We start from the raw sequence: 24850 nt of genomic DNA, 5'->3' as shown, positions 1-24850 counted from the left end.
AGAGGTGGAAGGAGAAAGGTTAAAAGCAAATCAATCTTATGGATCATGTAGGGAGGTAACCAGTCTCTCTTCCTCTCCAGGTGAGAAAGTGACATCTGTGGTTTTAAAATGTCCCAAATTCCCAGAACTAATTCTCAAATGAATATACTCACTGTCTCCTTCTCAGGGTCAAAGGTCTCCTTCAGGCTCTCAGCTTCTTCATCTAAGCCGTGGGTAGCGGCTGTAAGGTAGGCCAGTGACTCTGTGGGAAGAGATTGCATGGTACGGGGTTCCCAGTGAGCAAGCTATGTTGGGTGGTCTCCAACATGCCCCATGGAACCTACTCCTGGTACTGACATTCTTGCAAAATCCCCTCCCTGAGTGTGGCTGAACTTGCTGATTTGCTTCTAATGAGCAAAACATGTCAGGAAGTGATATGACTTTTGACACTAGGACACAAAGACCGCGGCCTCTCTCTGGGCACCCTCTCCTGAGCACTTGCTGAGGGAGTAACTGTCATGCTGCAAGCTGCCTCACAGAAAAGCCCACACAGCAGAGAACTGTCATCTCCCAGCCCACAGACAGTGAGGACTAAGGATGCCCAGAGTCACAGAAGTGAGGTGGGAGGACTCTCTCTGACGAAGGCCTTGAGTTGGCTGCAGTCTCATAAGATATGGGGTCACCAGTACCAGCTGGTTTTCTATGGTAGAGTTAGAAGCAATTTGTTATACAGCAATATATAATGTATACAGCTGCTTATCCTTCATTCTATCATCAGTATTGAGGAGAACTCTGGAGTCATCCCTGACTCTTCTTTCATTATCACACATTCATTCCTTCAAGAAATCTGTTGTTTCTATTTTGAAAACATCCGCTTAATCTGACCACTGCTCACCCCGTCCCTGCTAGCGCCTTGGCCCAAACCACATCTTCTACCTTCTTTGTTCCTGATGTACCCCAAATACTAATATAATGCTTGATCTATAAATGAGGGTCTCAAAAAAAGTCCCTTGAATATACAAATGAGTAAACAAATGAATGCAACTTTCAAAGTAAATTCTAATGCATTCAGCTAACCGCTAACCGTCTACTTCTGGACCTTTAAAAACCTCCTACCTATCTCCCCTGTGAACTCTTTTCTGAAGAGTGCTTGGCCAGAGAAATATTCTGCCTCTGCTTCAGTTGAGCTATGAAGAAAGTCTTCTGAGCAGGAACATGCTGACTCTTTCGAGAAGATGCACAATGAAGGGAAATCCCTCCCCAGTGAACATGAATAACTTACCACAAAGAGCCCAGGGGAGCTGGTGACTCCTGGGTTGATACTCACTTTGCCCACAATTCCTCAGGATCCGAACGCGCTCTGACACATCACCCAGGTACAGGGCATTCTGATAATGGCCACTCATGTCCTTGCGGATCTCGGCTGCGCGAGGCAGTAAGAGACTCGTTAGCTCTGTTCTTCTATTTGCCTTCCTTCTCTGTAACTAGCACCCCCAAACCCCCGGCCCCAGCGCCCTTCTTCCCAGCTTTGGTGTTGTCTGGGCTCTCACCAATTTTCATCATCTTGCGTAGTTTCTCTAGGTTGCCAGTGATGAGGTACAAGAAGGAAAGTTTGTCAAAATTTTTTGTGCGTTGGTAACACATTTCCACAATCTGGTGATTCCCCTGCAGTAAGGCTACTTCTCCCAGTTTCTCCCAGCAATTCTTGTCGTCCAGGGCTTTGGCTGCTTCCAGAGCGATCTGAAGAGTCCCAAGGTCACAGTTAAAGGTTGAGGATACTGCAACTTAATACCAAGGGTTTCAGGCAAAGTATTTGCCTCTATATCAGCCTCCCAAGGAACTCTCTATGCTACCATTCACACAAAGCTATTAGTCTGATTCTACTGAAAATTCTAGTGATAAATAGAGCCACTTTGGGCCCATGGATAGAAGAATCACATTGTCCTACACTTCAGAAACCTACTTTTATAACGAAGTTATCTCCTAGCTGTTGCCAATTTCATAGGGCCAATTCTTATTTATAGATCCTATTTTCTAGTTGTCAGGTTTAAAGATCTAAGGGATCTTTAGGGAAGATGGAGGAAATAACAAAAGAAGTCAGTCAGAAGTAGAAAACCAATTTTCCTAAGCCCTTTCCTCATTTAAAAATAATGCCTATACACTCTGAGTCCTAATGTTTCAAAAGTACCTGTTCATCTGAGCAGCCTGTCAGTCAAATGTCAAGGAAAGAATGAGATTTTTCAAATTTCATGCTATTCTCCTTTTCTAGAAGTTACTGAATTCAGACCTAGTGGTAATGACAATAGTAGAAATGCTCTGGCAGTAGCAGAGATGGGACTAAGTAGAGAACAGCATATAGAAACTGGAAGATGATTCAATCTAACAACTACAAAAACCCAAATTCCATTATATGGCAAAAGTAAGCCCAGAATCATGTGTTCCCACATTCTCCCTAACCCTCTCACCAGCCTGTGGTGACATAGATTTACAATATCCTTCTCACCTCAATGTTTCCACACTCCAGGGCCAGACTAAAGCGAGTTTTCTCATCCTTGACAAAATGCAGTGCCACTTCAGGGTAGCCCTTCTTCTGGAGGTAAGCAATGATAGATTGGCCTACAAGTTTGGCATTCCTCACCATATGAAGAACCTAGACATTTGCGGTGGGGCAGGGCAGAAAATGGAGATTACTTACAGGAAAAAGAGTATTGTCTCTCAATAATCCTGGAGAGATTTCTTATTTTATACCTCATCATATTTTCTGTTGATCAGGGCGAGCTTGAACTTGAACTCAGTGGGATCAATGGTAAGCACCCGAGGGCGACACTCCCTGTCTAGGCAATAGACATTGTTGCCCTTCACCCGTGTGACATAGATGGGTAAATCCAGAGTCCGGATGATTCCGTAGTCCCTGAGTGGAGTAAGAGAGAACAACTTTCAGCAAGTGAGGAGGATCCAGTCTACAAAGAAATGGAAAAGAGCCTGGGACACAGGCTTTTGCCTTTTTATTATCCTTTGTCAACAGCCATCTGGACAATGGCACAGATGGAATGTGACTCAAAAAGAGCAGAACTAAATGCCAAATTCACTCATTTTATTCTTTTATGTGAGGTAGGAAAAGATGGGGCAGCTGCCATGTTCTCTTCTCCTACATTGCTACTCGTAGACATGACAATAGGAATCAGACCTAAAAGGTATATCTTAAGTTGTGATATACAATCAACAGGTTTCCTTATAAGCTGTAGGTCAAAGTAAAAGAGAAGATGTGAAGAGTTGTGACACATAAAAGATGAGAAGCAAAAAATATCTTAAGCTGAATAAAAATAAAGATTACAAATTAAAATTTATGGGTATAGCTAATGTGTTATACTTGATGGATAATTTGTAACATTAAATGAATATATTAGAAGGGACACCAAAGTTAATGAGATCTACGTACATATGTTAAGAGAAAGGTTAAAAATTAATAATCACCCATCTCAAAAATATATTGTTCCTTTTAAAGTTAAACTAAAGAATATATTTAGAAGGAAATACTAAAGCTAATAATAAAGTTTAAGAAACAGAAAAATACAGTAGAGAAGTTCAATAATGGCAAAAGTTGGATAAGACTGATAATCCTCTTAGAAGTCCAATTAAGGTAAAAAGAGAAAATGGCAATAATAGGAATGAAAAAGGAGGTATCACTATAGACTGTGCAGAATGAGGGTATGTATGAACTTTTCTTAAATGTTCAAATTACAGAAAAATAAAATTTAATAAAGTTGACTAAAAAGAAACAGAAAAACCCTATAGTCCTATTATTGTTACAGAAAATAAATCAGATAAAAAAATTCTCCTATAAAGAAAGCCCTGAGCCTCAATGACTTCACTGACAAATTCACCCAACATTCATGGGACAATTAATCCCAATCTTACAGAAACTCATCAAGAGAAAAGGAAGATACACTACTCTGCTTATTTCATAAAATACCAAAACCTTACCAAAAGGAAAAAAAGGAAATCACAGGCCCATTTCATTCTCTCTCCCACCTCCACCTCTCTCTCATGTACACACAGGGGCAAGTGCTCGCATGTGCATGTGTGTGCTCTTGCACACATGTGCATGCACACTCAACTCTCTCTCACACACATACACGTATGCATACAAAAAACCTAAATAAAATATTAGCAAATTAAAACTAGCAGTATTTGAAAAGGGTTAATCTGTATCAGGAATATAATGTTTATCTAAGACTACAAAAAAAAATCCCACTTAGTTCACCACAACGATTAATGACAGATAAATTGTATTACTACCTCAGAAATGCAGAAAAGGTATCGAACAAAATATTTTTGTTTTATTTTGCATGGAATTTCATAAACTGATTCTAAAACTTATACTTCTTCAAGGCATATTTATTTGAAAATAGTCATATAACTTAAAAAAAAAAATAAAGTGGGAAATTGCTGAGAACCTAGTTTATCAGATGTTAACTTAGAGTATAGAATTAGGGCCTCCCTGGTGGTGCAGCAGGTTGAGCGCAGCGCTGTGAAGCTATCCTCAGCCTCTGCAGCGCAGTTCAATTCCCGGCCGGCCAGGGATATATCCATATGGTGTGGCAGACCTCTCCTGCCTCGCCCGCTGCTACCCTCAGCAGTGTCATTGGTCCGTCTGCCTGTTCTGCTCCTCACTCTGTCTCTGGTGAATCTTCTCACCCTCCCACGCCTCTGCCTGTACCCCAGTTCTTGTATAAATAAAAAAAAAATCTTTAAAAAAAAAGAAAAGAAAGATGTGAAAAAAGTGAGTATAGAATTAGACCAGCAATAGACCACAGAAAACAGATCCTTAAGTTTCTGTAAATGTGATTTATTTATGACAAAGACGACAATGAACTACGGGAAAAGACTTGGACAACTGAGTGTCCTTATAGAAAAACGTGAAACTAAGCCCCTATACTTCACACCATACATAAAAATCAACTTCAGGTAGATTATAGGCCTAGCTATGAAAAACAAAACTATTAAGTCTAAGGGGGCGGAGCAACATGGCGGCGAGGAGACGCTGCGAGTAAGATCTCCCATTAAAAAAAGTGAATAGGGAGGAAAAGCGGCAGGTCCCAGTGAGAACTGGGACACGGAAGATAAACGGGTGACGCCAGCGAACTGCCCGAAGAAGAAAGTGGCCATAAAAGAGGACTAGAAGGGAGGGAAGCGCAGAACCCTGCTCCCCTCCCCCGCCCACAGAGGCGGCACTCTCCGACCGGCAGAGAGGAGGAAACAACAAACCAAAACGGCCCACAAGAACAAACGACACAGCAAGCGGGACTGTGAGTGGAAAGGAACTATTGCAGCCACCACACCCCGTGAACGGGAGCTGAGGCGAACCCTGCAGGATCCGCCGCGGCGGTGAGCAAACGGCTCCTGGCGCCATTAGAGAAGAACAAAGACTCCGGGAGACGCGCACACAGCCCGGGCTGCCGGTAAGCTGGCGCGGAAACGCGGCGCTCTCGGGGAGCTTGAAAAGCAAGTGCAGACCTGGATCGCGGCTGCCCAGGTCCCCGCGCCTGCGACCTAGGCTTGAGGGGAGACGCACGGAGGTCCTCACTGAGGTGAAGGTCCCTCCCTGAGTGAGCAGGAACCAGGCGCCCAGGCAGGGGAGCGGGATTCAAAAGGCGCCATTCCCGCGCCACTGAACTGGGCTACAGCCCGCGTCCTGGAACTGAGGGCTTTGAACTGAGACCCGGGGCACGAAAATTCGGGGCGTGGTTTCTCCACGACGGTGGGGCACAAGGCAGACACAGCACCCCAAAGCTGTTGAGGTGTACCCTACCATTCCCGCTCTGTTCTCTGTCCCACGGGGTGGGGGGAGGCGAAAAACAGCCCCCCAAGGACAATAGGAGAGATCTCTGGCGCCACCTAGCGACCAGGAAAAAAAAGTCACTAACACCCTATAAAACAGGACATTTCTTAAGACTGCTTGAAAAGGGCAGAAGGTTTCTGGAGGACCCAGTGGCCAGCCGGGAAGTTATTCCACGCCAGGCCCCTTCCGACCAGCAGTCTGAGCCCACAGAGGGAGCAGGCACCCACGTCCGGGGCAGACCGGGGGCGCAGAAGAGTGTGCCTGAAACCGGAGGCGCAGGGACTGCATCCCGCTTCGCCATTTGAGAACAGGGACATTTCTTCAGTAAACTGCCTAAAACCAGCAGAAAGCTCCCCCAGAAGACAGAGATGGCTCCTGGAAGAGCCAGAGGGGAGCGGAGAAGTTCACCCAAGATGTCAGTCAGTCCGAGCAACACAGTGTCCCAACGCATACGACAAATTAGAAAACAGACAGTAGGGAGTAGAAGAACCACACGCAACCTAACAACTCCTCAGGAAAGAAGCACACCACAAAAAGAAAACCACTCCCCAGATTGCAACGACAGCAACTTGGAAGAACTTCTGAGCCTTCCAGAAAGAGAATTTAAAATTGCCATGATTAAAAAAGTGATAGATCAGAAGAAGGAAATTGAGTCCCTAAAGAGGGAAGTAAGAGAAATGCAGGAGATCAAAGAATTAATGGAGGAACTAAAGAACTCTGGGAAAAGCAATGAAAGCAGAATAGATGAAATGGAAGAACGAATAAGTAATCTTGAAGACACAGAAATAAAAAGAACCAAAACAGAAAAGGAAAGAGAAGTACGAAGGAAAAAGAATGAAGAAAGACTTCGGGAACTATCTGACTCCATGAGGAAAGGAAATATAAGAGTTATAGGAATTCCAGAAGGAGAGGAGAGAGATGTAGGAACAGAGAAAATATTCATGGATATAATTGAAGAGAACTTCCCAAATGAGAAGAAGGAGCTGAAAATTGATATACAAGAAGCAAGAAGAACACCAAACTTCCACGACGAAAGGAAAAACACAGCAAGACACATAATAGTAAAGCTCCCAAGAATCCAGGACAAGGAAAAAATAATGAAGCTGACAAGAGGGAAGAAACAGATAACATTCAAAGGAAAACCAATCAGGCTGACATCAGACTTCTCTGAAGAAACACTACGGGCAAGGAGAGAGTGGAGGGACATAGTCAACAGACTCCAAGAAAACAGATGCCAACCAAGAATACTCTATCCCGCAAAGCTCTCTTTCCTCCATGAAGAAAGAATATGGACCTTCCCAGACAAAGAGAAACTCCGGAATTTCATTGCGACTAAACCCCCACTCCAAAAAATACTACAAGGAATCCTAAAGCCAGAACCTCAGAGGGACGAATAACAACGAAAGAAGACCAAAAAAAAAAAAAGTTATTAAAAGAATAAATAAATAAAATCAAAGGAAAGACAAACATAATGGCAAATACAGATGCTAACATATCAATATTAACTCTAAATGTAAATGGACTAAACTCTTCAATAAAAAGACACAGAGTTGCAGCCTGGATTAAGAAACAAAACCCAACCTTTTGCTGTCTCCAGGAAACACATTTAGCTACAAAAGATAAAAATAGGCTCAAAGTCAAAGGATGGAAAACAATCCTACAAGCAAATGGGCCAAAAAAGAAAGCAGGAACAGCTATACTTATATCAGATAAAACAGACTTCAAACTCAAAAAAATAAAAAGAGACCCCAATGGTCACTACATTATGATTAAGGGGACAATACTTCAAGAAGAAATAACACTCATTAACATATACTCACCAAACGAAAGAGCACCAAATATATCAGACAACTGTTGTCCTCTCTGAAAACAGACATCAGAGAAAACACATATGTAGTGGGAGACTTCAACACACCACTATCAACAATGGATAGATCAACAAGACAAAAAATAAGTAAAGAAACTAAAGCTCTAAATAAGGACCTAGAGCATTTGGGCTTAACAGACATCTATAGAACACTAAACCCAAAAAAAACGGAGTACACATTTTTCTCAAGCGCACACGGATCATTCTCCAGGATCGATCACATACTGGGGCACAAGACAAACATCAACAGATACACCAAGATTGAAATCATACCAACCATCTTTTCTGACCACGAAGGCATCAAACTAGAAATAAATCATAAAAAGAAGGCAAGGAACTATCCTACCTCATGGAGATTAAAAGCCACACTACTGGAAGACCACTGGACTAACGAGGAGATCAAAGAAGAAATTAAAAAATTCTTTGAATTGAATGACAAGGAGGACACCAATATCCTAAATGTATGGGATGCAGCAAAAGCAGTAATAAGAGGAAAATATATAGCAATAGAAGCTCACATCAAGAAACAAGAAAGAACTCAAAGAAACAACCTAATCTCGAAGCTCAAAGATCTAGAAAAAGAACAACAAAAAACCCCAGAACCAGTAGAAGAAAAGAAATAATAAAAACCAAAGCAGAAATAAATGAAATTGAAACTAAAAAAACAATCCAAAAGATCAATGAAACCAAGAGCTGGTTCTTTGAAAAAATAAATAAAATAGACAAACCCCTAGCCAGGCTCACAAAGGAAAAAAGGGAGAAAGCACAAATACACAGAATCATAAATGAAAGAGGAGAAATCACAACGGACACAGCAGAAATCAAAAGAATAATCAGTAACTACTATGAACAGTTATATGGAAACAAGTTCAACAATCTAGAGGAGATGGACAAATTCCTACAACTCTACAATCACCCAAAGCTAGATAAAGAAGAAATAGAACACCTAAATAGACCAATTACAAGCAGCGAAATTGAAATGGTAATTAAAAACCTCCCCAAAAACAAAAGCCCAGGACCTGATGGATTTACAAATGAATTCTACCAAACATTCAGAGACGAATTAGTGCCTATCCTTCACAAACTCTTCCAAAAAATTGAGAAGGAAGGGACAATACCAAACACGTTCTATGAAGCCAATATTACACTAATACCAAAACCGAATAAGGACAACACAAAAAAGGAAAACTATAGGCCAATCTCCCTAATGAACACTGATGCAAAAATCCTCAATAAAATTTTAGCTATCAGAATCCAACAATGTATCCATAAGATAATTCACCACGACCAAGTTGGATTCATTCCAGGGGCACAAGGATGGTTTAACATCCGAAAATCAATCAACGTTATCCAACACATCAACAAAAAGAAATATAAAAACCATATGATAATATCAATAGATGCTGAGAAAGCTTTCGACAAAGTGCAACACCCATTCATGATAAAAGCCCTTGAAATTCTTGGGATACAAGGAACATACCTCAACATCATAAAGGCCATCTATGACAAGCCAACAGCCAGTATCATTCTCAATGGTGAAAAGCTGAAAGCAATTCCATTAAGATCTGGAACAAGACAAGGATGTCCACTCTCACCACTGCTTTTCAATATAATACTGGAAGTCCTAGCCAGAGCAATAAGACAAGAGAAAGACATCCAAGGAATCCAAATAGGAAAAGAAGAAGTCAAACTATCACTATTTGCAGATGATATGATAATATACATAGAGAACCCCAAAATCTCCACAGAAAAACTAATTCAACTCATCAATCAATTCAGTAAAGTGGCAGGATACAAAATCAACACGCAAAAGTCAGTAGCCTTCCTATACACAAACAATAAATCTGAAGAAGAAGAAATCAAAAAAACCACCCCTTTTATTATCGAAACAAAAAAAATCAAATATTTGGGAATAAATCTAACAAAAGAGGTAAAGGACCTATACAAAGAAACTATAAAACACTGTTAAAAGAAATAGAAGAAGACACAAAGAAATGGAAAGACATCCCCTGCTCATGGATTGGAAGAATAAACATTATTAAAATGGCCATCCTACCAAAAGCAATATACAGATTCAATGCTATTCCAATCAAAATCTCAATGGCATTCTTCAAAGAAATAGAACAATTATTGATGAATTTCATATGGAATCACCAAAAACCCCGAATAGCCAAAGCTCTACTGAAAAAAAAAGAAGGAAATGGAGGCATCACACTCCCAGACTTCAAACTATACTACAAAGCCATAATCATCAAAACTGCATGGTATTGGAACAAGAACAGACATACAGACCAATGGAATCGAATAGAAAATCCAGAAATAAACCCACAGATTTATGGTCAACTAATCTTTGACAAAGGAGCGAAGACTATGCATTGGAGCAAAGAAAGTTTGTTCAATAAATGGTGCTGGGAAAACTGGGTCGCTACATGCAAAAGAATGAAGCTTGACCACTACCTCACACCATACACAAAAATCAACTCAAAATGGATTAAAGAACTAGACATAAGACCTGAAACCATAAAATACATAGAAGGAAATATAGGCGAAACACTACGGGATTTGCACATCAAAGACATCTTTACAGACACATCACCCAAAGCAGTGATAGTGAAGAGAAAGATAAACAGCTGGGACTACATCAAATTAAAGAGCTTCTGCACAGCAAAAGAGACAATAACAAAAACAAAGAGAAACCCCACCAACTGGGAGAACATTTTTGCACCCAACACTAATGATAAAGGACTGATCACAAAAATCTGCAAAGAGCTGATGAGACTCAGCAACAACAAAGAAAATAATCCAGTCAAAAAATGGGCAGAAGAGCTAAAAAGAAACTTCTCTGAAGAGGAAATGCAAATGGCCAACAGACATATGAAAAAATGTTCAACATCACTTGTAATCAGGGAAATGCAAATCAAAACTACCATGAGATACCATCTCACACCAGTGAGAATGGCACATATTAAAAAAACTAGCAACAACAAATGTTGGCGAGGATGTGGAGAAAAAGGAACTCTTGTGCACTGTTGGTGGGAGTGCAAACTGGTCCAACCACTATGGAGAGCTGTGTGGAGATTTCTGGACCTACTAAACATAGAGCTTCCATATGATCCAGCAATTCCACTCCTAGGTATTTACCCAAAGGACACAGAAACATCAATTCCAAAGAGCACCTGCACTCCTATGTTTATAGCAGCACTGTTTACAATAGCTAAGCTTTGGAAACAACCCAAATGCCCAAAAATAGATGACTGGATCAAGAAGATGTGGTACATATATACCATGGAATATTACTCAGCATTCAAAAAAGATAAACACATGCAATTTGCAGCAACATGGATGGCACTGGAAGGGATCATGCTCAGCGAAATAAGCCAAAAGAAAAAGAAAATACCGGATGGTCTCACTCATAGCAGGAATCTAGAAAACTTAAATAAGGGACCAGGAAAATGAATATAAGAAAGTGAAAATCAAAATCAACAAAAAACTATGAACCAGAGACACTTTTTGGGGGGTGGGGGCGGGAGGGGAAGGATTGGGGTCAGAATGGGGCGTTTGCAATTGTATGGGGGAATATAAAAATAAAATTTAATATTTAAAAAAAAAAAAAAAACAAAACTATTAAGTCTATAAATGAGAACATATAAGAATGCCTGCATGTTTCTGGGAGTCAACAGAGACTTCTTAAGTAGAACAAAAAATTAAATACCCATAAAAGATATTAAAGATTCAAAAAGCCAACAGTATTAAAATTAAGAACTTCTGTTCATTAAAGGGTATGATAAGGAGAATGAAAAGACAGGCTACAGAATGGGAGGGAATATTAATACTTGTAGCACCTAGCCTTGATATTCAAATATATAAAGAACCACTGCAAATTAACACGAATAACTAATTACAAGAATGGTTAAGATTTAACCAGAATTCCTAGAAGACATCCTGATGGATATCCAAATGAAATTGCTCAGTTTCATTAAGAATCAGAGAACAGTAAAGTAAAATTACAATAAGATACTATTACCAGACAGACAAAGATAAGTTTGGCAAAGGTTAAGTGTTGGTCTGCATGATAAGCAAGGAAATTCTTACAGACTGCTGGTGGGCATTATATTGTCAATGTCAAGATATGTCACTCTATGGCCCACCAACTCCACTCCGGGCACCACAATCTGGAGAAAAGTCTATGCATGTGCACCAGAACACATGGGAAGGAAGGTCTGAGAGAACACAATAGTCCAAACCTAGAAATCACTCAACTGTCCTTTCAGGGGTGCCGATAATCTTTTATATTCACATATAAGAATTATATACAACAGTGAAAATAAACAGTTTCAACATGGATGAATCTTACAAACAAAATATTGAGCAAAATAAGCAAAACATAAAATACGGTGATTTCATTTATATGAAGGCAAGCAGGCAAAATTAAATAATATTTTAAGATACACAATAGGTGGTAAAATTGCAAAGAAAAGCAAGGAAGAAAGATGACTAACTTTTGGTGGAGAATGGAGGAAGTCAGGATTAATAAGGACCAAAGGGCTTCTGGGGTGTCAGAGCTATTTACTATCTTGGTTTGAATGACTCTATTTACTAGTCTGTGTAATCTATGCACTTTTTTGTATTTGCGTTATATTTCACAATTTTAAAAGAGTTGAAAAAAGAATGCTGGTATGCCCCAGCACATATATGCCAGACAGAGATTTTCCAGGAAGGAAGTTGAGGAAGCGCTGCAGTAACATCTCTGGAGACAGGACAGTGATTGCAAGAGCCACCTCCTCCCACTGTGTCTCAGGTGGCTGACTTACCCAGTAGTGACGGCATATTTGATGTGGTTGCTTGTGGTATAGATAAAGACCCCACTCTCATCCCAGGCCCCACTCTTGACACGGATGTTCTCATGAATGTTACACAGAGCCTCCAGTTTGCGGTTACAGATCACAATGGCTGTAAGAGGCAAAGGGCATGAGTGCTCTGCTGGACAGGTGAGTGAGGCAGGTGGCAGGTGGGGTAGGAGGCTGGTATCCATAGCAAGGCAGAGATAAGAAAGACTTACCATGTTTGGCCAGGAGCGCTACATGAGACATATCTGCTGACCAGATCACATATTTCACCTTGGAAATCTTCACAGATGCCAGCGTCCTGGGGTGGGGAGAGAAGAGCAAACAGGAGTGGGCCTACTTCCCTTGTCCCAGGCTATGACCTGACTCCTTTTCATTGTCGTACTAATGTAAGCCAAATTTCTTGAAATAATACCAAATAAGCATCTTCTGTATCACAGGCTCACACTGTACACCTCCTTCTTCCACAACACCTTTTCCTTCATTCCTATGTATTATCAAGGATTTGTCGATATGTTTGCACTGCCTGACTATAAGAAGTGTTAATCACCTCTGTGTCCCTATCAGCCTAAGTCCTAAGAACATTCTTTGTTCAGACTCTAACAGATGAATAAATATGCCCCCCAACGTAAGGCTAGTGTGCATACAGGCTGGAGGGGGACCTCAAAGGGTATAGCCCAGGAAGTAGTCAAGCCCTGAGGCATGCTCACTAGGGAAAAGGGTGCCAGTAAAAACATCTTTCTCCCACTACATGCCCATCTGATGAGGGGGCCCCAGACATTTTACCGCTTCTGCTGCACATCAAAGAGGGTGACAGATTCTGCATCCCGAAGCAGGAGGTTGCCTGTGCCGGCATAGAAGATCTCATCACAGTTGGGCACCTGTACCTTCTTGGTGATCTCATTCTTCAGATTCTTTATCAGAAGCTAAAATGAGCATCAAAGTGGAGTTAAGAGAAGCACGTACATATGAGATGACAATAGTGGACAGTGTCCCTCAGCAACTGCTCTCCAGTTACAGTAAATGTTTTTTTCTCTTGCCCAGGCCAATCCAACCAAGATCTGCCTTAAGAGTACTTTCATCCTGAAGTCTAGCTGGAGCATGATTTTCTCAATTAACCAGAGAACAGCACTTCTGGGGCTTAAATCTTGGTTAAATACTTTCTTGAGATAGCTTCACTTATCTTGTTCAGGATTATTTATATTTTAAGGACCACTGACAGTGAAATAAAGAGGAACAGTTACTCTTCATGCAGTCTACCTATTTCAAATGGATGAGTTTGGCTCCTGTGTTGTCTAGAGTGACTTTCGTTTGTTTCTTAAGCCACAGTGATCATCGACACAATAATCAGTTTTAATGTCTTTTTTCCCAGGGGAATTGGAGTCAAGCAAACGCTTGAGGATCCTAGTTGCTTAGAGAAGAGGCAGTAGAGAATGTTCTTTATTTCACAAAGCATAGGCCATTGGTACCACACTCCTCAAAGTGTTTTACTCTTTTAGCCTTAACTCACCGAATGCATCCGATCCAGGACAGCAAACCGATTTCGAGCAACCCAAACAGCTGTCAGGCCTGAAGATCGTTTCCCTTCAGGGGCTGAGAAGGACAAAACCAAAGGTGGGAGCATGTGGTGAGGCACCGGCAGGTGACAGAGTCAGGTGCCACAGAGCTGTCAGTCCTGCTGGCTGCCATGCTATTTTCTCCAGTTCAGCTGCTTCCTAACTAATTCAGCTGTAACCTGAGGCTATTGTCAGTGACTTTTCCCCACCAGTCCCCTCCAAACTCCAACCTCCACCCCTGCCAAACCTCTTTTCTCTAGGCCAAGTGACTGCATTTCAGCCAACACCATGTACTGGCAGAAGGGCCGCCCATCCTGGGAGACAGCACACTCCATCAAGCTAACGAGCAGGGCCTCCCTAGCCAAGCTGTGGCACACCAAAGCAACCCTTCAGTGCCATGGGCCTCCTAGCTCCACAATTCCAGAGTAGATGGAGCCCCCACCCCAGGACGCAGCTGCTGTGTTGCTTTTAACATGCAAATGCAGATCTCCTAGGAGAGCAGGGTGGGGCCAAGGCTCCCACTTCAATCTGGACAGGCCAGTTCCATGCTGGGCAGCATTTATACAGAGTGTTGCTCCATAAATGTCAATCAACCATTCTTTTTACTCTAAAGAAAGTTATAAAATGCTCGTCAGTTCCCAAACACTTTACCAGCTGATTAGGCTTTTGAATGGGCACCCACTCTCTAGGAAACTTGAGAAGAGGGATATACTGAGGATGAATAGACATACTCTTTAATCTATTGGATTAGCAAAAAACTGACAGTCCATCAGAACATGGTGGCCAGCTTTGCTTTGAACTTCTCTGGCACATGGGAGTGACAGGGGTTACTTGCAAAACTAATTACCACAACCAATACTCTCATTTTCCAGGGGCTGCAGAACCACATAATTCAAGTTTCTACTCTTTTGCCTATTCTCTTTCTCTGCAGTCTATCATAGGGCTATACCTATACTCTTTTATAAATTATTATCTCCCTCAAAAGATGGAGAGGAGAAAATAAAAGTGATAATAAAACAAAGGTATTCTTAAATTCAATTAATTATAATCACAAAAAAACCAAAACAAAACAAAAAAAAAAAACACCCCAGGGAGTGGATAGGGAGGGCTCAAATCATAACATTTAGTCATAAATGGTTTAATTAATGTATAAGGGAGACTATGATTTATGAATACCAAAGACATACCAGTTCCCTTTCTCTCTTTTTGCGTGTCTCTCTGTCTCTCTTGCCATGACCACACTTAGTTATTTTTCCACCAGCACATGGCAAGTTTATTAAGGAAAAAAGGAAAGATAACGAGTCACCTGCACAGATATAGGCAGGCAGTCTTAGAGGACAAGAGCTGCCCATGACATTTAAAAGAGTGAATTGGATTAGCAGCAATAATGACACAGTGGCATCTACAAAAGGGACAGAGCTAGCAAAGACGCTTCTGAGGAATCTGCTGGTGGAGCCATAAAAGTGCACCGAGAGAGAAGGGAACTGAGGAACACACCCTGACCTGTATGCCCTCGAGAGGAAGAGACTGAAAGGAGCAGCAGCAGCAGGACCCAGATCTGTGCTGAGTGTGCAGTCAGCAAGTTCTCAGGGCAAGGACAGCAATAGGAATGGTGATGAGGGAGGGGGGGCAGGTCTCAGCTGGATCTGGGTCCCTCGTGGGGTATGGGCTGTTAGCAGTCCTATCTTTTGACATGAAAAGGAAGCAAATCGGGTCTGGATGTGGATAGGAGAGCATAAATCCCTAGTCCCAGGATGAGACACTACAAGATTGGAACCACATTTCTAAATAAATGAAAGTACCAGAGTGACAGTCCTATCAGCTGACGATAAACTAGGATGCCATGCTGTGCCGAGAGAGAAAATGGAGAGATTCTAATAACCAAATTATAAAATATATATATCTAGCTGGAGTCATAAAATGGAGGAGGGACATGAATATTTCACACCACAGTCGCCTCTGATGCTGTTGTCAGCAGCACCTGCCAACAGACATGAATGATGTGGTCGAGGCAGGGGATGGAATGTGATACAACTTCAAGAGGAGGGACAATGTGGGTGAGGAGAGCTAGAAGCAGGGTTGGCAGAAAAAAGGACACCTACCATCAGGATTCTGGGAGTCAGCATCCTTGGGGATGGTGTAAAGGTCATAGGTGCTGTTCTCTAAATTGCTGGCTCTCTGGAGAGAAAAGGATGAAACTGTTAGTGGGAGGTACCCCTGATACCAGTCCATTCTGACAGAGAGTACGGTACCATTATATAGACAACAATTTGAGGGTATTCCTTTCTCACCTTTCACCCAAAGGGCATTTAAATGTTTCTACAGCTAAAATTATAGAGCTCTTTGCCAAAGAACTTAGCATTCATGTTACTTTCTTTTTTTAGTCCCCCAGAGATTGCAGATATTTGAAAGAAAGTCAGGATTACTCCCTAATCCACAAGTTAGCAGACTATGACCTAATACTCTGGTGCCCCACCTGAGTATATTCGTTAACCTAAAAGTCTGTTGGAAGAGAAAAAAGACATCAGAGAAAAGGTATTAAACACAACTGCAGAAGGAAGAATGGGACTGTTGGATACAGACTCTAGAAGGACTGGGATCAGACACTGGAAGCACAAAGGAAAGAAGACTTTTATTCTTTTCAAACCTGCAACCAGGGCACTAAAATTAGGATCTCATTTCTCTTTTTTTTCCTGGAATGAGTTGAGGAGGGCCACTGAAAGGAACTCCTCTCAAATACAGCGTTTCTAGTTTCAGCCAGACAGAGGCAACAAGGCAAGCACGTCCTTTACAGAGGACATAGTCCTAAACATGCTCTCAAATTGTGTTGAGATTTGATCATTCACATTAATGCTCCAGTCACTAAGTTTAGAAGTCATTAGCCTTTGAAAGGTATAAATTTACATGTTTATGACAACTGAAGTCTACCTGATTTTGAGCCTGTGTTTACTGTTAGGTCTCTCAAAATAATCATATAATAGCTTCTAAGTAGCCATGACAGATTCCCTAAGGACACGAGAAAGAACCCTATGGGAAACAGGGAGATCCCAGGAGGACTCCACCACAGGTTACTTACTGTACACAGTAGGACAGCATTTTCTGCTGGATTGTATGACATGTTGAACACTGGAAACTTGGAACCACTAGACATATATAAGGATAAAATCAGGAAGAGGCATTAGGATAGAAGGAAGAAAAGAATTACTTCTATACCTCCTACTTATCCAGCCTTTACACATAAAACTCATCACTTTTATCTATCAGGAATAAAAAAGAAAATAAATGTTACAACTATTCTCTTTTTCCCTTTAAAGCTTGGGGACTTCTGTATCTTAGTCTGACCAAACAATATAAATAGCAAACGTGGTACAAATCAAATTATCCAACAGAAGATAGGATTAGCTATCTCACTGTAGTGAGTGGGATGTATTCTTGGATACAAATTCCTGTACATGACCACAGTGGATACCATGCATATGATGTGATCCATCTCTGGCTAGTTCTCCTTAGAGTGTTCACATTAACCCCTATTTTTATTGCAGGGATGCTGGAGGGTAGTTATCAAACCCTCATGCCAAAGTCTGCCACCATGAATGTTTCAGCACACTGATGCAGCTGGCTTTCCAAGAGGACAGCTCCTTTGCCAGGCCTCCCAGAGCTTATAGCATCTTCAGACTTAAGCATTTCCAGACATATATTTAGAGTTGTGGGCATTTTACTGGAAAGCAAAGGAAATTACAGATATGCAAATCAAAGGCAAAAAGGTCTCTTTCTGTTTTGCAAAAGACAAATGGCAGGACTAGTGCCTCTCCTCAAGGTCACTAGCAATTCCAGCACTGCTATCACATGCTGAGGTTTAAACTGAGCATTTTTCAAAATGGGGATTTAATCTGTGAGTGGGGTTGAGATAAAAACTGTTAGAGCACAGAGTCTAGTTTGTGGGTACCTCACGGTAACAGAGAAAGGGAAACAACTAATCTGACTCACCTCCGCAACTGCATCACAGCGACATCTTTAGAGCTGTTGAAGTCCAACTGCCTTAAGAATCGGTCTTTGACATAATGTAGCATGTTCCCATGGACAGCATAGGCTGGCCGCTCCCGCTCTAGTTTGAATACAATCATGCCACCATCATGGCCTGGGACACAAAAAGAGGACAGAATTAGCAGTAGGCTGGAGAGAGAGGTGGAAACAGGAGCTACACAAGGATGAGGGATGTATGTATGTAAGTGTTTACATATATATGCAAAGAACAAAATTAAGATACCTAAAAGCATCCTTTACTTGCCTAAATTCTCACAATTCTTGGACTCTATTTTTTTTTAAAGATTTATTTATTTATGCATACAAGATCTAGGGTATAGGGCAGAGATGTGGGGGGTGAGATGATTCATCAGAGACAAAGTGGGGAACAGAACAGGTAGATTGACTGAAATATACTGCTGAGTGGAGCAGCAGGCGAGTCAGGAGAGGTCTGCTGTGCCATGTGGGTAGCTCCCTGGCTGGGGATCGAACTCATGCTGCAGAGGCTAAGGATAGCTTCACAGTTATGTCTTAACCCCTTGAGCCACTAGGGAGGCCCTCTTGGACTCTTTATTAATGTTTTCGGAATCTTCACTTGAGTGCCCATCACAGTCACATTTATTTATTTATTTAAAAAATTTATTTATTTATGCATACAAGAACTGGGGTACAGGCCAGATGTGTCAGGGGGTGAGAGGATTCACCAGAGAAAGAGTGGGAAACAGAACAGGCAGATCGACTGAAGTACACTGCTGAGGGGAGCAGCGGGCAAGTCAGAAGAGGTCTGCTGTGCCATGTGGGTTGCTCCCTGGCCGGGGATGGAACTCGTGCTGCAGTGGCTGCACACAGCTTCATAGGTTGCGTCTTAACCCCTTGCGCCACCATGCAGGCCTCCAGTGTTACATTTAGATAAACCCTCCTATATTCTCTGTAGAGACCTCCACTGCTGAACTTACCATCCTGCACTTGAACTGTTTAAGTTTATCACCCCACTATACCATTAGCTCATTCCCTGAAGGCAAAAATAACAGGAATCTCCATCCTCCCCCAGGACCCAGCATATAACAACATGAAAATATTTACAGAACAAATAGATGTTAGATTTAAAAGGCTTTCAGGTTGCTATTAAAATGTTTTGCTTTTTCTCTACTAGCATCATCCACCCCTTGGAGAAAAGTTCTACCTTCATCCTTCTCATCCAATCTCCACACATAGGCCAGATCATGTCCTTCCTTGCCCAAGACTTTCCAATGGCTTTCCAGTTATTCAGAATAAAATTTGAGGTCTGGACAACGAGGCCTGTCTCACCTCCTATTACTTCGCCCATTCCTGTAGCCCAGTGGGCCTGGATGTCCCTCAGCCATCCCAAGCCTCTCATGTGTAGCCTCTGCTGCTCCCACTGTTGATGGAGTTGTCATTCTCCTTCACCTTCATGAAAATTGACTTGAAGTATAATCCCCCCATTTACCCCTCTCTATTCTCCTTTTTTAACTTAATTTTTCTTCAGAGCATTTTTCACCATGCATTATTACATGTATTTTATGGTTTACCTTCCTTCACTATAAGGAAAGGTTCTATAACATTAGGTATACTGTTTTATACACTGCTATGATCCCAGCACCCAGACTAGAGCCTGATGCTAAGGATATATTGCTAAGTAAATGAGTAAAATTCTGCCTGTAACTCCTCTGTCTGAGAACTATAAGTGTCCAAGATGAGTTTTCTAAGTCTCCTAGGAAAATTGAAGAGAGTGGGCTTTACTGGCAAATATATCTTGGTGGAGAGAAAACACTAAAATACCATTACAACTCTAGGAAGGTCATAGGGTGGGGAAAGACAAAGAATCAACTATATGACTCTGAGAATTTTATTTCTCTTTGTTACCTTACTATGAGTTTCCTAGAAATAAAACTAATGGAGAATCACTCTCGAATCTTATGGATTTTGAACTAAAACAATGAAAAAAAAAGAAGAAACAGTACTTACCTGCTGCAAAGAGGTTAAGGTTAGGATGGGCAGCAAGGACCCAGAAACGATCATGGTCCCTGCGGAAGGTCTGAACCCCAGTCCTAGAAAAGCAAAAGGTACACAAATAATATTAATTTCTGAGGAATCTCTAGCCTATCATACACAAGAATATTTAGTAGTAAGCTAGAAAGCTGACTAAAAAATTCAACCAGTGACAGTAAGCTGCATATCCTAGATACAGTTATGATAAATTCTATCAAAGAACAGGAAACTTCAAACTGAGCCGTTACTTTGATATTTCAATTATCTCTACATGTCAATATTTTTTTTTCTTTTTTTTTTTTCAATATTTTTCTACTTCATTGTTTTCACTATTTTTTATTTCTCTAGCTGCAGAGGAACGTACTTAATTTAGAGGAGAAAAAGAATACATGTGAATATTTCTACTTGACAGAAAATTTGTAAGTGTTGGCTGATCTCTAGGTTCCTTCAAGTTTTCATAATATACAATTTTTCTATATGCAGATGATGAGACACAAATAGAAATATTCTAATCCAATTTTTGAAGAGGAGAAAGGGGGCTTTCTCCTGGATTTGGTCACATATTATAATTCCCTTACTGCCTTTTTTTTTTTGAAGATTTATTTATTTATGCATACAAGAACTGGGGTACAGGCCAGAGGTGTGGGGGTGGTGGTGAGAAGATTCAACAGAGACAGAGTGGGGAACAGAACAGGCAGATCGATGGAAATACGCTGCTGAGGGGAGCAGCGGATGAGCCAGGAGAGGTCTGCTACACCATGTGGGTAGCTCCCTGGCCAGGGATCAAACTCATGCTGCAGTGGCTGCGAACAGCTTCGTAGATTGCGTCTTAACCCCTTGCGCCACCAGGGAGGCCCTCCCTTACCGCTTAGACATATCCCAAACTCGGATGCTCTTGTCCTCAGAATTGCTGAGAATTAGTTCCTGGCGAGGATGAAAGACGGCGCAGGACACGTTGTTGTAATGGCCCCGGCAGGTATCAACTTCCCAGGCCTTTGACTCTGAAGGACAAAAAAGAACCAGGTTATCACACAACTCCCTACAACTCTAAATATGGAGTCTGGGATGATGATATGCTCTAATCAGTGTAGGGTACTACCACAAGTGATAAGTCAGCATCTACTTTCTAGCAGATTAGTTATCCTCATGTGAGCCTGTGATGCTTAAAATTCCTATTCTTTCATTTTGACTCTCTTGTCAATTATAGTGCCTCTCTCCATCATCCTTTATCCCCTTACCCTGCTTTATATGTCCCGACAGCACTTATCACTTTTCAGTTTTAGTCAGCTGCCCCTCTAGAACCTCGGATAATAAATAGCTGCTAAATGAAAGTATTCTTAATACTTCTCAAAATCAGGATAGGTAAAGTGGGAATAAGACAATTGTATGCTCCCACGACGAGCATAAAATAACTACTTATGTGGTAGGAAAATGGGTCACTTTCCAGAAGACCTGGCCACTTTACTGATTAACAGTTAATTTATTAGACAAAGTGATAACATTGGTTCACTCACCATTCATGCGCCAGATCTTCACTTGACGGTCATCTGCCCCAGATACAATTAGGGGCATAGTGGGATGGAAGGCTGCCCAGTTTACTCCGCGATCATGACCCTGTGAGGAAAAAGCAGTTCTTCTAAATATGCTCCTGTTACTCATAGTAAACCAATGGTATATGCTTGTGGTTATATGAAATATTTCTCACTGTTCCTGTACAAAGATTTAGGACAATATACTCTCTAAGATTTGAACACAAATGTTATTATCACCGGATTCAATTTCATTTGCATTGGGGGTACAGTGCGTTTTTGTAATTTTCTACAACTAATTACTAACATCTCAAAGATTCATTTCATAACTTAATGAGGAAATTTTCGAAGTGTGGTCAAGAAACGCTTGAATATTCCTAAGATGATTTGAAGAAATCTGCAAGGTGAAAAAGGATTTTCATACTACTACTATATATAGCAATAAAATGTTACTTTTTTCTTTTTTTAAAAGATTTATTTTTATTTATTTATGCATACAAGAACTGGGGTGTAGGTCAGAGGTGCAGGGGGGCGAGGGGGTTCACCAGAGACAGAGTGGGGGAACAGAGTGGATCTGCTGAAATACATTGCTGAGGGGAGCAGCAGGTGAGACAGGAAAGGTCTTCTATGCCATGTGGTTAGCTTCCAGGCTGGGGATTGAACTCATGCAGCAGTGGCTGGCAGTAGTTTGATGTCGCTGAGACTTTAACCCCTGCACCACCAGGGAGGCCCTACTTACCTTTTTCAATCTTATTTTTTCATGAATGTAGAATTCTCCAGAAGTTACATGACATGTGATGATACTGCTTTGTGGCTACTGGAATTTGTTTTTATATTTCATATTTTAAAAAGTTCTTGATTTTAAATTCAAATATATTAAAAATTGACAGAGATAGCCCATATAAACAAAAATTCTCTGGGGTCTGCAATAAGTTTTAAATGTGTAAAGAGGTCCTCAGCCTAAGAAGTTTACCAACTGCTTAAGATATCTTATGCTTATTTAGGTAGCGGTTCTCTGTGCTAAGACAGAGGCATAGATAAGACAGTTTTGAATTAGCAGTATTTTTGAGAGATATCATGAAGCATCTGTGTTTTGAAGTCAGACAAATCAAAGTTCAAATCCTAGTCCTTCCATTTACTACATACATGTGGACTTTGGTAAACTACTTTACTTTCAATCTTTTTTTAATCCGTATAATGAGATTAATAATATCTATTTCAGTGGGTAGCTGTGGGAATTAAATTAGGTGTAAATATTTTTTAATCTAATTTCTTTCCCTTATGCTTTCCTATTTTTCCACGTGCAAGCATGTTACTTGCAGATGGTTGGTACTCAATAACTTGATTAAACCCTTACGAGAGGCTTGAGAATAGGTTGTTTTGGGATGGTGTTGGAGCCAATGCCAGCGTTCTGTCTCTTCAGAACCCCTTAAGTAGCACATATGCTTCACTTGTGTTGGCTCACCCACTCTTCTATTTCCAGTGCCTCAAACAGTGTCTGGCACTTAATCAGTACTGCAAAAATCCATACTGAAGGAGTAAATACGAAGGGCATGTGGCTCCTGCTCCCTGGAGAAGAGCCAGAGTCCACCCTGGCTGTGCAGACAGTACCTCCAGCACATGCTTCACCACAGCATCCGTAGTGCCAAAGAGGTCCACCCCAGTTATTCCTCTCACATCCGACTCCACTGCACCCGGGGACAGATTTTTTTTCCTTAGACCTTTGAAGGGATAAGGAGTGAAGATGAGAGATACAAACAATGTTACCAAAAAACACAGCAACAAAAGCACAGACTAACATTAAAGAAAAAGGAGAAAAGAGACTCTGAAAGACAGGAGACTCAAGAGCCCCTATTTCTTTCTCAAAACATTCAGAATACTAAAGCGCCTTCTCATATGCCCAATAGACCCTCTAGAAGGATTTCTGCCCAGAGGAGGCCAATCCAAACTTCTCAAAATTCACCCTGAGAGCTGTCTGCCTGAGCAATGCCCATTCTTCAATGTTCTTAAAGTGTGGTCTCAGTGGTAAACATTCAATTTCTACTTTCAATTTAATTAAATCTGTAACAAATTTTCTTCTATTATCTCAAAAAATTTTAAAAGAAAAACAACTGAGAGGGGCCATAATTTAGTGTTTATTAAACTGGAACCCTGTAGGCAACTCATGGGAAAGTTACAAAGGAGTTAAGGAAACTAGAATAAAACAGCTATTTCACACTTATTAAGTATAAAACTATGACCCTATGCAAAAAGTATTCTCATTCTTTCTTTACTCATTGCAGAAGACAAAATAATTAAAATTGCCATGTCCTTTTAAGTTCTTGTTTATAACACTGGTTACAGATTTGAATACATATGTTTTGTCATTAAAACTTTGGCAGTCTAGTTTCACAAGGAGAGATTAGCCCAAGACTGAAAACCATGGAAAAGAGAAGGTAGGAAGAGTCTTATTTGTATCAGACCCACGTTTATAGCTCTACTACACCTATCTTTAAAAGCTATTTGTTGTCTAGTGAGAAAAAATATTATGATAAAAATACTGCTACCTTCCATTTGAAAAGCATTTCATGGTTAAACCAGGTTAGGTGATGTGACCCTGAAACAACCCTTTAATAGGCCAGTTTATAGCCTAGAAAATAGAATGGAACTAAAAGTCTATTTTTTTTTAAGTGTTTCGAGGGGAAAGAGGAAAATGAACTTTCTGGCAATTATAAAATAAAAAACAAAATGGGGGAAAATAAAACCTGTCATTAAAAAGAAAGCCTATGTAGACTTAAGCCTAAATTTTGGGATCTGTAGGAAAACAGAGAAATCTAAGTTTAATGATTATATTTACCTTCACGGTTTTCAAATTGTAATAAAACTACCCTAAACAGTAGTGTTGGAGAAGCAAGTGCTTAAAAGGACTTCAGTTTAAATTATCTTGTCCCCTATCCAATACAAGCATTTAGACAATAGGTAGAGAGAAATAAAGCTGATTCTTAAAAAAATAATGCGCTCTCCTAAGGGTTCCTAAATACATTATCACAGGATGCCTCCTTTCACTTATTTCACTTGTACCTTTAATAAGATCTGTCAACTTTTTCTAATGAGCCTGGTGAATGAAACAGATTACAAGGACGATACAAAGACAAGACAGCTGTGAGGAACTTCACTTCCAATAAGCTTCAACAAACACATTAAAAGGAAAGCTATATGAC

General features: G+C 40.8%; 1 protein-coding gene across 2 annotated transcripts in view; it reads right to left on the bottom strand.

Annotated features, from left to right (window-relative positions):
• COPA (COPI coat complex subunit alpha) overlaps positions 1–24850 on the bottom strand; it is a 42636-nt gene that overhangs the window by 7401 nt on the left and 10385 nt on the right. Inside the window, exons 7-22 of one of the 2 annotated variants that reach the window (XM_037506667.2) lie at positions 23262–23371; positions 21636–21735; positions 20987–21122; positions 20098–20180; positions 18076–18226; positions 17165–17231; positions 16191–16266; positions 14043–14125; positions 13319–13458; positions 12748–12833; positions 12500–12665; positions 2728–2890; positions 2483–2629; positions 1530–1719; positions 1307–1402; positions 153–241 (exon numbers count right to left, since the gene is read on the bottom strand). In XM_037506667.2, the coding sequence (XP_037362564.1) occupies positions 153–241; positions 1307–1402; positions 1530–1719; positions 2483–2629; positions 2728–2890; positions 12500–12665; positions 12748–12833; positions 13319–13458; positions 14043–14125; positions 16191–16266; positions 17165–17231; positions 18076–18226; positions 20098–20180; positions 20987–21122; positions 21636–21735; positions 23262–23371 (1883 nt within the window). The remainder of the gene's footprint in view (positions 1–152; positions 242–1306; positions 1403–1529; positions 1720–2482; positions 2630–2727; positions 2891–12499; positions 12666–12747; positions 12834–13318; positions 13459–14042; positions 14126–16190; positions 16267–17164; positions 17232–18075; positions 18227–20097; positions 20181–20986; positions 21123–21635; positions 21736–23261; positions 23372–24850) is intronic. The other variant, XM_037506668.2, reaches the window with a different exon arrangement.

Source organism: Talpa occidentalis, unplaced genomic scaffold (assembly GCF_014898055.3).
Source record: "Talpa occidentalis isolate TD23 unplaced genomic scaffold, MPIMG_talOcc4v2.1 talOcc4.12, whole genome shotgun sequence".
NCBI classification, from domain to species: domain Eukaryota; kingdom Metazoa; phylum Chordata; class Mammalia; order Eulipotyphla; family Talpidae; genus Talpa; species Talpa occidentalis.
This window is presented reverse-complemented; position numbering and strand designations above follow the sequence as displayed.